Here is a 14,831-nt window from a genome sequence, read left to right on the forward strand (position 1 = left end):
CAATATGCAGTTATGAACCAATCAACATCTTAATATAAATGTTTATGACCCTAGTCGTAAACAAATGATATTGTTTCCGTTTGGTCGCCCAATTTAAACACCATTGGGCACCCATGACACAATAATTACTTCCCGTAAAGATGATATATACCCTACGCTGTATTTGAATTGGTAAAGAAAAACTAGAGCAAAGCTCGTTGCAAAGCAACGAGTGGGTCTTCCGTTAATGTCGGAAGTAAAGCTGGAAGTTCCTGTAAGAGGCAGAGCTTTTAAACCAATAACAATAGTAACTAAAATAAAAAGATGAAGAAAGCGAATTATTCCTGGTACGACTTAGCAAAATCCGAATGATTTTAAGTACGACTTAACAAAAACCTTTCTGATTTCAAGAACGACTTAATAAAAAAAATCCGAATGTGTTCAAGTACGACTTAACAATTATTTTTGGTACGAGTTAATTTTACTTTGAACATTACACTATTTTTTAAACAAAGGAAGCGGAAACAAAATTTCCGGAAAAATCAATTTTTAAACCCCGATTTCTCTGCAAAGCATCGTCCGATCTTAAAACGGATTTCAGTTTTAAATTTAGCTTAATAAAAGCTCATTTGCTGCTTTATGATTAATATCAAATTATTGGTCAGAAAAGAGTTATTATAAAAACACTTAGTAGCCCTTCTGGCCCCTAATTTGAGGGGTCAGTCCCTTTTTCTTGATATCAAATAAAAGGTCTCGCTAATATAAACATATTTTGTTCTACAAGTGTTCACGAATTGTAAACCGTTCTCGAGATATCTAAACAACTGTGTTTTAGGGGCCGACCCTTTAACCCCTTACTGGGGCCACTAACAACAAAATTTTTGGTATCATATTGTTAAGAAAATTATTTTGAACAATTTTTGTTCTACATTGCTTTTCAAAATATTTCTCGTTTTTCAGATATTAATTATCAAAGTTTTGAATTCTGGCCCCTTGAAACCCCTGATTACGTAATATATGACTTAAGTATGGTACTGTATAGATAAACAGCTGTACAATGAACATTTTTGCTTCTATAATTAATAACAAATTATTTTTCAGTAAAGACTTATTGTATGAAGACATTAGAGCCCTCTTGGCCCCTAATTTGAGGGGCCAGCCCCTTTTTCTTGATATCAAATGAAAGGTCTCGAAAATATAAACATATTTCGTTTTACAAGTGTTCATGAAATGTTAACGGTTCTTGAGATATCTGTACAAATGTGTTTTAGGGGCCGACCCTTTAACTCCTAAATGGGGTCATAAACAAAAACATTTAAGGTTGCATATTGAACAGAACATTATTTTGAGCAATTTTTGTGCTACATTGCTTTTGAAAATATTTATCCTTTTTCAGATATTAATGATCAAAGTTTTGAACTTCTGGCCCCTTGAAGCCCCTAATTACGTAACATATGGCTTAAATATGGTACTGTATAGACAAACAGCTGTACAATGAACATTTTTGCTTCTATAACTAATAACAAATTATTGTTCAGTAAAGAGTTATTGTAAGAAGAACTTAAAGCCCTCTTAGCCCCTAATTTGAGGGGTCAGCCTCTTTTTCTTGATATCAAATGAAAGCCCTTGTAATTTAGAACAACTTTTGCATTACATGTTTTAACAAAATATGTACACCTCGAAAGGTATTACAGAAAATGTGCAAAAATTTCGTGAAAAAATTTGGTGCTAATTTTCAGGTTCAGGCGAGCTTCAAGGCCTTGAGCATTTTTCATAATTGGAAGCATGGGGGTACATCTACAGACATTCATCTACAATCCCTGAAAATTTTAAGCTTCTACCTTGATTAGTTTAGGAGGAGATGCGTGGACAAAATGACCCTTAAAAATTTCCAAAATCGTCTATATCTTTAACCGGAAGTGACGTCATCATTTGAAAATTTGATAACATGTAGCGTCGACGTTGTTCTGATACTCCTAAAAATTTCGTGCAAATCGGTTGAGTAGTTTTTGAGAAATGACGCTCCAAAAAAGTCAGAAAAAGAAAAAAAAGAATAATAAGAATAAAGAAAAAGAAACCGTAGAATAACAAGAGGGTCTTCCGTTGGAAACGGAAGACCCTAATAAAATATCGGCCAACAGATGGAAACTGCACTTCTATCACTTTGGCAATTTAAAGATATTTAGTATATAATTTATGTATCACCGCGCCAATGAATACAAATATTTAAAAATGATTTCAAATAAGTTGAGTTATAGGGAAATAGTATCGCGGTCGGTATTTGCTAATCCAATAACAAATGACGCGTTGACTTCCCTGTTAATGTTCAATAAACACCTAAATTATATATCATCGGGTAACATTTTTTATCAATTTCTTTTTGTTTTCATAAAGCATGCTTTAAAAGGAATTCCACAACAAATGGTGTTCCTTTTATATGGCCATGTGGATCAAATACAGATCATACAGTTACTATTGATGACTCATCCCACTGTCAAGTAATGTATTAAAGGACGAAAACGAGTATCAAACATTTTATAAACAGTGACTTTCACAAGTTCAAATCTGTGCTATTCAACTAACTTAATGTAGCTTAAAGGGTCTGTAAAGGTGATGAAATTGCATAAATTTGTCATTTAGTTACTGTTAAGTTATCTGTTTGTGCCTTTCTGTTGACTGCCTCTTCACGACATACTTTAATAATGTGATTCAAATCAATCTGTGGAAATTCAGTGCGTACATTACTCTTGAGGGTATTTATTTAAATATAGCACTAATTTTGAAACTGAAACTATTTCCTAAATAGTGTTATTTGTTATACATATTATGTGCAACTTAATAATAGATTATGCATAGACTGCTGTTCCAAAAGTTACTTTTTTAGAACTGCAATACAGAGAGGAAGTATAACACACAATATCAATTGTTTAAGGGACTGCGAACGATAGCATTGTCTAGCCGCCTAACTAAAAGTCATTTTTTGAAAGTTGTCAAATTAATTTTTTTTTTATAATAATGTAAACATTTATATATATTTTCATTAAATATAAATGATTTGGTCAAACAAAGCGAGATAACTTTGTATTTTGGGTTAAAATAGCTCATTTCATAAAAGAAAATAACGAAAAACGGAAATGTTTTTTAAAACACCCCCCCCCCCCCCAACCGTGAAACAAAATTGACTTTTGAGGGGTTTTAATTATTGTTATTTAGCATATTTTTACCAAAGGGTTTGTTGTTTCACGGGGAAGGGGGGGGGGGGTGGCATATGTCTACAGACCGAAATACATTCCAAAAAAGAATTTTGCTTTGTAAATTTTCGAAAACTAATTAACGGATGTGAATTAAAATGAAATTTTACTTTAATACATATCGTAAATATGTTATTATTAAGTTTTATGCACATATTGGCCGCTAAATAAAATTTTCCTCACTCAAAGAGACCGATTTCAATAAAAAAAAATTTAGACCCCGCGTTAGAAAAACTTTTGTTTCAAAATCAATAATTTTATTACAAATTTTGTTTTGATATAAATTGACTAGGATTTAATTATACTTTTTAGTAGAAAACCTAGTTTTTGAATTTCTGACAGAAATTTCGAATTAAATATTTGGATGTAAAATGTAGTTCTTTGCTGTGTAATATTGTTTAACGAGGCCGGGTATAATTTTTTCTGCCCTAGATTTTTTAATGAAATTTTTAAAATGAATTTCTACTGATATAATTATTATTATAAGGAAAAAAAATCAGACATTTACCACACCGTTTGTTCAAGGGGTCATCTCAAAGTTTGTTAATCTTTAACATGGGACCCTATGGGATTTTGCCTGAAATGTATCAATTTTGCACGTTTTTTACATTTTTTTTAAACTTCTGCCCTAGGGATTTCTTTTTCTGTTCTACATATTAAAGTTATTGCTTAAAGACATCAAATGGTCAAATAAAAAAAACCTTTTACCTCCTGGTTTGATCCAGGGGTCTTATCAAAGTTGTTTTTTGTATGCCCAATTTCCCAGTTTGCCAGATAATGGCTATTTTTTATTTGACAAAGACGGAAATGGTGAACTTTATAGTATTATTCAGACACATTTAAGTAATGAATAAATATATAACATCGCATATTAAGGGTCATTAATATAAAATACATGGTAACTGTCTTGAAATATATAAATTAAGCTATATTTAGGCGGGTAAAGAAAACGTGACAGAGGGCTAGGCTTGATGAACCCTCTTCACGTTTTCGAACCGAGCCCAAATATAGCTTATACTTCGAAACATTTATGTTTATTCCACAATATAAAATCAATTTTACGCATCAATCGAGCTATTTTCAACAAATTTTGCTGAATATCTGCAGTTGAAACTATTACGCCATGGCGTCAACAAAGCAAAAATATGACGTCACAAAACAAATGAAACGCTGCGCGAAAGCATGCCTATTCGTTCTGTACTCGGCCTCGTTAAATACCTTTTCTTCAACATAGTTTTCCGTTTTAATCAGTCTATGTTTTAAAAAAAAAACATTAGTTTGTCTATCAATTTAGTAAATCCGTTTATAAACAGATATTTTGCGTGGTATTAGCCTGATAACAAATTCATTGATTTTGAACTGCTAATGGTAAACCTTTTGAATGCAGCAACAAAGAAATGTAGTAACAACAATATTTAAAGAACAGCTAACCAAATAACGATGCATGTCGACAACGTATCTCTATAAACAGAAAAGCCTACTAGGGCATTTGACTTTAATAAGAATCCAATATGTTAATAAAATGAAAAAAGAAAGAAATATCTAAGTACTATTTCTCGCATAGCAAGGAACTATAATTTCCTTGATATAAATTTTTTCAATGATTCGTGGTGTGTTCTCGTACCATCAAATTGACATATTTCATTTTTCTTACTAAATATTTCCGCTACATTCATACAATTATCTTCGCTTAGTTTTTCATTCATTTTCCTTGTATATTGTCCTTCCGATATATATGCAAATTCCAGTCAAAACAATGAAAAACAACGACTGTGATTTCTATATTCTCATTTTCAGTGGATTAACTTTAGCTCTTACGTATGGTATGTACCCAATTTTGTAGTATATCTGTGAGAGTTACATACTGAATTTATCTTTCAGTATTTGTTTTAAATATGTGACGAGTGGATTGACTAAAGTAATGCTATATACGTCTATTTGATATAAAGATTTAAATCATTGAATGATATAAAGACGATTACTTATTATTTCGCTATAGATGAATTATCTTACAAGAAATTCGCATCTCAATCAAGTACAGAGATAGGGCTATATCATGAAGCAGATAATGCAGTTGATGGAAAAACAACAACGTGTATGAGGGCAATACCAATTGGAATCAGCTCTTCAAACATTTGCAATACTGTTTGGTGGAAAGTTGATCTTGGTGGACTGTACAGCATATACAGCGTGGACATTATATTTAAAGACTATGCGGAATACTACGGTATATAAATAATGCTGAGGTTTTTAAACTTTGTCTTGTTAAAAGACGATCGTTAAAATATGTATATTCTTAACATTATAAAAATGAATACATCAATTTATAAATGAAATTTCTTGAAAAAAAAAATAAAAAATACAATTTTTTCTTTTTTCCTAAAAAAAAAGTTCGCGCTGATTTTAATTCTAGTTTATTTATAATATCAATGTCAATTCATTTATTTCCCAGTTACATTAACCAAATAGTAATTTCGCAACAACACTATAATTGTCTAAATATAAAAAACTCCCTCCTTTTAGGCCACGACAAGTCATACATGCATGTTAAAGATTGCCCACACTATCAAAATTTTCATCTTTCTCCTCTTTATACTATAAAAGTTAATTTTTTTTCTGCAGCGACACGTTTAACGTATAATCATACATTCTTTAGATACACGCACAACATACTTTGATTACAATGATGTTTTTAATCTATTTAATAAATACCTAGATATTGACACATTTGGGCGTCATTAAATCTCATTCTAGAATACAGACAACGTGGACGTTTTGCTGGATTCTCTCTGTATGTATCTAGCACTGATGTATCAACAGATAGTGGCATAAAGACCTCAACACTCTGCTATAAGGACGGACCTCAGTTACCTCCATTGAACTTTACAACAACGTGTACAGAACACGGACGTTTCGTTATCTTTTACAACGAACGAACTAATGGAGCGACCTACCCTAAAGAATATGAAGTTGATAACGTGTTCACTGAACTGTGTGAGGTCAATGTATATGGTAAGCAATTTTACATTGTCAAACGCAGCGTGAAATAAAACTTATGACAAATACCTTTCAGCTTGTCTTAAAACATAAAAAAACTAAATAGTTCTCATCAAATAAAGAAACTACTTCATTTAAATGAAATGTATAAGCAAAACATAGTTTGACAGTTGAGAATTGTCAACTGTAAACTACAGTTAAAAACTGCATTATTTAATCAAAGCTTGTCTGTCAAACCTCATTTAACTGATGTAAACCACAGTCTAGGATTGCTTATCTAAGTTGTCGATCTGTATATAAACGTGAACAAAAGATTTTATTGATATATGAATTTGTAAGTCTAAATTATAAATTACACTCGTTAAATGTAGTTAATAAATTAACATGTCATATAGATCGTCGAGAATACTCGTTTTTAATAACGACTAGATTTGATATAACAACTTTTTTTCCTAAGTCCATAGTTATTTAATTGTTTATGTAATTTTGAGCGTTTTGTTTAATCTTACAATAATAAATATTCAAAACGCAGGATGTTTATATTTGCGCTCATGCGCCGTGAAAAGTTTAAGTGTATTCACAAATAATTTAAAATTTTAATGCTTTGCGGATTCATTTCAGTTCAATTCTCGTGTTTGAATGAAAAAGAATTATTTTTGAAGGGTGTAGATTTGGAGTCTATGGGATTAGTTGTGACCAACCTTGTCCCACCAACTGTAAAAACAAAATGTGTCACATCGTAAAAGGAACCTGTTTTGAATGTAAACCAGGATGGATTGGAATATTGTGCGAAACAAGTATTATTCTAAATTAATATTTTATATATTTGTAACAATCCTTTTTTCCTAATTGTTGTACGATATATTATTTTCGGAACTATTATTTTTCTTTTTCAGGAATCATATTGTATAAAATTTTCACGAGTAGTCCCTGTGGATTTTAAAACAGTTATCTATCATTGACTATTAAAAGCATATCTTGCACGATTTGGGAACTTATTGCTATAATCGATGAGATCAAGGAGCAAATTCCCATGTTTACATCAACCAATAAAATGATACACGAAACGGATATATCTATCAATTGGATTAGTAAAAACATGTTACTTGATCTTTTTTTATCATCAAGATGGTTTTGAAAAAAAAAATCAGCAAGCAGGAAAATGCAGTAACAGTTATGACAAATATTGTTCACATGATTATCTCCTTAATACTTCATTGATTTCATACTAGATCAAAGAAAAATCACTATCAATACTTCATACAACGGTTACTGGGTTTCATTTGTAAATATACTAGGCGAGTCATTGTTCGTCAAGTAATTAAAATTTGGAAATATATATCAAATACATGAAATATCTTACATACACCATAAATGTAAAACTATCCTTTTTTAATTAGATTTTAGCATTATCTGTCTTAAGTTTACAAGCTGATCTGATCTTTGACACTTGCATCTGAACTTATTCTTTTTTAAAGTAAATCCACCCTCCTGTGACGTCATACATTTTACATAAACCATAAATTCATTAAAATTCTTGCAAGTAGATTTGTAATTTCTATGTAATGATAGGTGCAGATCAAAAACTCAAATCATTGTTTACTTGGAGATATTTAATAAGCGTTTTTCATCCTTATATTCGACATAATTCAATAATGACAAAGGGAAATAACTCTTTTCTACTTTTCTCTAAGTGATATTTCTAAATACTATAATTTTTCTAATGTAAACAATTGTTTTTCTTTTTTTTAATTAATTTTAGTTTTCTGGCAAAGTTAGCAATAAATAGACAAACAAGTATCCATCCACTTATATTTAATTTTTAAACAAAAAAAAGTGTGATTTTCAGATGATAATTTCAGCCTTTGGTTTTTATTACCTTACATCTAAAATAGTATGGATACATATATTTTTTATTTATTTGTTGATGAAGTTCAAGTCAAATAAGTTAAAAAAAAGTTAAGTTTTTAACTTTGAACCCATGATTTTATAGGTAGGGAGTTACCTTAACATTAGAAATAATACAATTTGAAATTTGAAAAAAAACCGGCTTATTAATTACAATTAATTACAATTTGTAAAACTGCTTTTATCGATTAAGGTTAGTACAAAACACTTGTGAAACTTTTTTTTCAAAAGCACAAAAATAATGGCCTAATATTGTGATTAATTTAAATAAAATTTAGATTAAGAAAATAATAGAAAATTGGGACAACGATGGACATATGGCCCGGACTACTTTAACACCGTCAAGTTTTCAATATATGTAATACCGAACATAGTTTGGCGGAAGTTATAAACTGATCGACCCCATTCTTTCTTTATAACTATTTTCGTAAATTACTTAAATTTAAAACAGAATTCGCCCTTGATTTCTGCAATTAATCATTTCCTTTCCATAAGGATTATTCAGGCTTAATTACGTTGAATTTGACTCAGTAGTTTTTGAGAGGAAGATTTTAAAAAAATGTTCCCCCTTATTCTACAGTTTCGAGGTTTTTTTCGGTTTGAATAAAGATCGGTCTTTCATTTCTGCAAATTTTATTTGCCTTACCATAAGAATGCTTTATGTTAAATTTGGTTGAAATTGGCCAAGTGGTTTTAGAGAAGAAGATCAAAATGTAAAAGTTTACACAAGGACGGACGAACCACGGACAAAATGTGATCAGAAAAGCTAACATGAGCTTTCAGCTCAGGTGAGCTAAAAACCTAACAATGACTGTCTAATTTTTACATTCCACTAGAGGGAGATTTAAATGGTAGGCTAGAGGTGATGTGGGCAAACATTATCAGATTGTTTGAATGTTTTTGTTTTGTTTTTTCAAGGTTCTAAACATTTATATATAGATATAAATCAAAATAAACTTTCAATATTTCAGAAAAATGACCTGTTGAAAAATTGTTGATAAATTATGTTTTGTTTTACCTTTTAAATACCCTTTTTTACAACCAAACAGAGTGCAATTAGACATAACCTTTAGTTGTCATTTTTCTTGCAAAAGTTTTTTTTATATAGTTTAAAGATGTTAATGTGTAAAAAATCTCAACTTAACATCAAGCGGATTAATTCGTTTTGTACAAGATTTGTATTGTTACGGTATGCGATATTTATGAATTTGTTTAGCCAATCAAATGAGACATTAGTAAGAAATAAATTATCTACGTATAACAATGCTGTTTTAGTTCATATTAACAAATGTAGGGCGATTCTGGTATTTAAATGCAATTCAGATAACCCTTTCCGTAGGTTTGAAAAATATTAATTGTACACAATTCATTTTGCTATCTTTTTAAAATTAATTTTCCTACACCAGTCAAAACGTTGCAGCCTTGGTACACTTATCTGTATATGTACATTTGTTTATGTTTACTTCTCAAAATGATACATATCTAACTTATCTACTCACGAAAAAGTTATTATGATATATGTCTACTGTAGATGATTTATCCTACAAACAAATCGCTTCCCAGCTACATACATTCCCAGGCGTGTCATACGATGCAGGAAACGCAGTCGATAGAGACCTATCAACGTGTATGAGGACCCGAGAAATAGGATTCAACTCTTCATACAAAACTGTTTGGTGGAAAGTGGATTTTGGTGGAGTGTACAACATTTACAGTATAAATATAGTGTTTAGGAGCTACAACGGTTCGGGTAAAATGATATGTTACTTCAAAATATCAATCTGTGCTCATTAAAAATATCATTTACAAACTCATTTGTAGTGAAGGTTGAGAACACTGTATCGATTTGAAAAAAAAAGTCTACCTGCTTAAACTAAAGTTAATGCAAATGCGTTCAAAGGACAATAAAAGACATTTTGATATTCATGAAATTCATGACATAAAAAATGTTTAAATATATTTTGTAGAGAGCAGACAGCGCGGACGTTTTGCAGGATTCTCCCTATATGTGTCTGTCAATGATGTATCAACCACTAGTGAAATAAAGAATTCCACGCTGTGCTATAAGGACGAAACCCATCTACCGCCCCTGAACTTCACTGCAATATGTGCATCACGTGGACGTTACGTCATATTTTACAATGAAAGAGTAGCTGGAGTATCATATCCTGCAGAATACCAAGTAATGGATGTTTTAACTGAGTTATGTGAAGTCGTGGTACAAGGTACAGAAATATTATATATAGCTACCATAGCTGAAAACTCAAGTAAGCTTTTCAGTTCAAAATCTGTCCGTTGTCGTTGTAATAAATTTCCCTTTTCCATCATCTTCACCAGAGCCATTGAACTAATTTCAACTGAACTTGGTACTATGCATCCTAGAAAAAAGAGCTTTAAGTGTTTATAGTTATTCGAACAAAGGACCAAGTTTAAATTGTAGGAGAGATGGTTAAGAATTGTTGAAATGTTGTTGGTATTTTTTAACAGATTCAGATTTGTTCATTTGTTCTTGTCATAATCCCAGGGGGTATTGTGGGCCATACTGGGAAGAGGGAGGGGGTGGAGAGGTCAAAATATAATATAGGAATGTACAGAAAAATTATATCAAAACTCTTTTTCCGAAAAACACATCGGCCAATAATTTTTTTATTTGTGTGGAAGCATTCCCAGGCAAAGCAGATTCAAGTGTGTTAAAACAATGATCCCTGGGGTGAGGTGAATGCAATAAATGAATAATGGAATAAATGAAGATAAATCTTTTTAAATGTATCTTCTTATAATATGTTTGACCAAAGATCCTCTTACCTGTTTAGAAGCATCCTCAGCTGATGCAGATTCGAATTTGTTAAATCTTGTGTGTAACTATAACTTCTTTTTTTTGTTTTTGAATAATGTGATTTCAGATCGAATAAATTACATGGTTTTGTTATATATTCCCTTGCAAGGTAAACTGTGCCGTAGCCTTCAAGAGACGTGGATTATTGTAAAAAATTTTTAAATTAAAATATTTTTTTTTTTCGAATTAACAGAATGTTCGAAATTTGCTTTTTTTTTGGGGGGGGGGGGGTATTATTTTTTTTTCAAATTATGCAGCTTGACAGACAGCCCTACATATAGCAAATGTTATAATATAAATAAAATATCAGATAACCTTAATTTTTTCACATATTTTATTGTTTTTTTTTATATTTCAATAAAGGCTGTAAAATGCCTGGTGTGTATGGCAGTAAATGTGACAATCTTTGTCCAATCAACTGTAAGGACAGTACATGTCACGTAGAAAATGGAACCTGTTTTGGGTGTAAGCCTGGATGGATCGGGACATCCTGCGACATGAGTATGTATCTTATCTAAATCTAAATGATGCACATGTATTATTTTTCATCATGATCTATTTTTCTTTTGTAAGAGAGTAACCATGAGTTGATTATTTGAAATATTATAAAAAATCTTAGTCGTTTGTTGTGAAAAAAATACCCTAAACTTTACCATTCCTTTATGAAGTAGATTGGAATCGATAAGAATATTATGTTGTTAATGTTATTTAAGATATAATTTTTTCATCTAGTGGTATTCTTAAAAAGGACAAAATTGAGGAATTGTTGTTTTTTTTATTTTGTCAAAATTAAATCTTAACACCAATTTATCGAACAATTTATATTACAAAGTAAATAATCTTACCTTTAATTCTTGGTTATGACGAAATTCAATTTGTTTTTTTTTTAATTTTCGCTTTTGTAGACAATAAAATTAATTAATTAGTTTTCTGTAAAGTTATTTGGCAATGCAATGTGTTACGTTTAAGTCTGTATCTATATCTCACCAAAAACCTCCCAGAGCTTTCGTACTCTCCAAAGTAATCAAAATAATTTTTATTTATTTTTAAACGCAATATTACACTGGAAAATAATGCTAGTAATTTAAAATCCAAAATTCTACAGAATGTACTGAAGGTTTGTACGGTTTCAACTGCAGTCGGCAATGTAAAGGACATTGCAGAGAGACTATTCCCTGTAATCACGTGACTGGAATGTGCGATGAAGGATGCGCAGCAGGATGGGTTGGAATGTTTTGTGAGGAAGGTATTTTAAATTGTTAGATTTGCGTGAAAATAATATATCACAATCTCAAAAATGTACATTAAAATAAATATGAGATAGCAAAAGAACTCTTTGATATATATTAAATTATCTGTTTCTGTAAATGGACAATTAGCAAGGTGTTAAAAAGAGTAAAGACAATTTAGACAATCAATTAAATTTGTAAAATGGACCGTGATTTATTGTTTGAAACATATCTAATAATCGTGAACTAATTATTATCGAACGGTTTGTGAAAATCGTTCATACGTTCTTTAAAATCTTTAGCTTGCCAACGTGGGTTGTACGGGACAAACTGTTCTCTGTCTTGTTCTCCTAACTGTAAAACATGCCGACCCACAGATGGGTTGTGTTCCTGTAAGGAAGGTTGGATGGGTCATAACTGTTCAGACGGTAATTCAGTAATATAATATTCCAACGTTTGCGACTGCATTTTAGATAAAGAGAAAAGAAATTCATAACACGCAACTATAACTAAATAAATACAATATACATTTTAGAGTGTATCCAGTCCTATGGAGAAAACTGTCAGTATCCGTGCAGTGGACAATGCATTAACCGGACTTGTGATAGATTCAACGGAAACTGTTGGTGTGATTTTAAACATGGTAAAACATGTGAAACACCCGGTACAACTGGTAGGTTTTTTTTTAATTCTTAAAATGATGTGTAAAATACAATGCTACATTTTTTTTCTTTACAGATAATCTGAGGAATTTTGAGACGACAGATGCACCATCCACTACAGTTTGGATTGTTGCTTTCTCTTTATCTCTGGTCATCCACATTATATTCATTTCTGCCACGTTGATTAGTCGCCGGTATGATATGATTTAAGCAATATTAGCTGCATTTTTTTTAAGAATTTTGTTTTGCTTAAAGTATAATAAGTCTGCATGTAACTTAAATTTTACGTTTAGTAAAATTTGAAAAAAAAGATCATTAATTTTTGACGGAAGAAATATCTCTTCTAACTAACAAATAGAAGCATATAGTAACTAATTCTTGTAAAGGACGACAATAATACAATTTTACTCCAAGTAAGGCTTTTTAACGACTTTTCCCACAAAAATACAGAAATTCAAAAGCCACGACATTTATGTCATTTAAATAGGAAATACTATTTTCGTAAAAAAAATCAATGTTGAAATTGCAGCTCTTTTCGTTTTAAAGTCTTCATATTATGTAGTGTGCATAATTGCAAAATTGTTATTAACTGTAATTGGCATGTCAACACAGAAGACAAACAATTTCTGTTAACATTTGATATTAATGTTTAAAAGGTATAATTAGATACATTTTTTATTGTTCTGTCCTTAAACTTTTTTTTTAAAGGAAAACATTGTTGAAACGTAAGTCCACGACAGATAATGTTGAATTTGCTTGGCGGTCTGGATCAAACACAGTACAAACTGCTTCCACTGATAATCCATCTCACTATCAAGAGCTACGTGTATTAAAGGACGACAACGCCTATCAAACCCTACAATAGCAGTGAAAGTATAACGTTTCTGTTTTAAGGCAATGCATCATGAAGAGTGCAAATTTCAATATAACAAATATGCAAAAGGTATTGAGTGTACCAATGTCATGTTTGAAAGTATATGAGGAACAAGAGGCCAATGGGCCACACCAGTTCGTTGTATCATTTTATATAAGTTGTTTTCAGTTTTCAAATATCTATGTTTTAGATTGAACCTTCTCTCGTGTGGTCCCAGTATTTGTCTAAGGTCTTCATACAAAAAATTTAGATCTACCCTTTCTAAAAATGCTTCCATAATAATTGTCGCATTGTAGTTCTTGAGAAGAAAGTCTTTGAACATTTTCCCTATACACTTCTTTGCTAGAATTCGGGGCCGAAGTATTACAACAGGAGTCACGTTTTTACCAATTAAGAATCTACATTTTTTGAGAATAATTGCATAGTAATTTCACGAATTTTATAATTGTAGTTTGTAACAAAACAATTTTTCAAATATTTTCTCTGTATATTTCTGTAACCCAGGCAGTAGACAGAACACCAGTGAGGGTCATACAATGTATTTATTCAATATATACGAAAAACCTGAAATATACAACATTGACTCATTTGACAATTATCTCAGAATACGGTACAATAAATTGGATAAAGATTATTTAATATATAGCATGGAATTGTTAAATTATAAACATAGAATATATTTATAAGTAATAAATTACACAAGAATTTCCAGACACCGGCAGCTAATTGCAGACAAGCTTGCGCTTAATCTTCATGCATACAGGTCTATCCCCTCTCAATGCAAGACAAAGTGTGCACGGGCCTGGTTAGTTAGGCGGGAAGATTGGTAAGTAGAAGTTAAATTTAGAATGTTGTCAGACAGGTCAAACGGGTAGTCGAATGGTCAAATAAAAATAAACAATTACACGTGGACAATCTCACCTGGAGATGTAATTAAAACACACACACATGCACACAGAAACAATTACGTTTACAAATAGACAAACATTATATATCAATTACTTACACTGGTTACATATTCCCCCTTTTGTTTAAATGGCTCCTGACATTGTCTGAAATAAATAATTTATTTATTAATAAAATTCTATTGATCAC

At 31.0% G+C, this 14,831-nt stretch overlaps 1 protein-coding gene across 1 annotated transcript; it reads left to right on the forward strand.

Annotated features, from left to right (window-relative positions):
• Positions 1-5,994: 5,994 nt before the first annotated feature.
• On the forward strand, positions 5,995-14,308 carry LOC117687864 (uncharacterized). Its single transcript, XM_034465159.2, has 10 exons — positions 5,995-6,242; positions 6,890-7,024; positions 9,667-9,885; positions 10,103-10,360; positions 11,335-11,472; positions 12,077-12,217; positions 12,503-12,628; positions 12,736-12,843; positions 12,939-13,056; positions 13,571-14,308. The coding sequence occupies exons 2-10, from the start codon at positions 6,955-6,957 to the stop codon at positions 13,725-13,727; spliced, it is 1,335 nt and encodes a 444-aa protein (XP_034321050.2). The 5' UTR covers positions 5,995-6,242; positions 6,890-6,954; the 3' UTR covers positions 13,728-14,308.
• Positions 14,309-14,831: the final 523 nt, after the last annotated feature.

This window comes from Magallana gigas, chromosome 1 (assembly GCF_963853765.1).
Source record: "Magallana gigas chromosome 1, xbMagGiga1.1, whole genome shotgun sequence".
NCBI classification, from domain to species: domain Eukaryota; kingdom Metazoa; phylum Mollusca; class Bivalvia; order Ostreida; family Ostreidae; genus Magallana; species Magallana gigas.

Excerpts from the sequence above, each read along its gene's own strand:
- LOC117687864 (XM_034465159.2), top strand. The coding sequence starts at position 6,955 with ATGTGTCACATCGTAAAAGGAACCTGTTTTGAATGTAAACCAGGATGG. Across the intron at positions 7,025-9,666 it reads TGGAATATTGTGCGAAACAA|ATGATTTATCCTACAAACAA; the intron begins GTATTATTCTAA and ends TGTCTACTGTAG. Across the intron at positions 12,218-12,502 it reads TGGAATGTTTTGTGAGGAAG|CTTGCCAACGTGGGTTGTAC; the intron begins GTATTTTAAATT and ends TAAAATCTTTAG.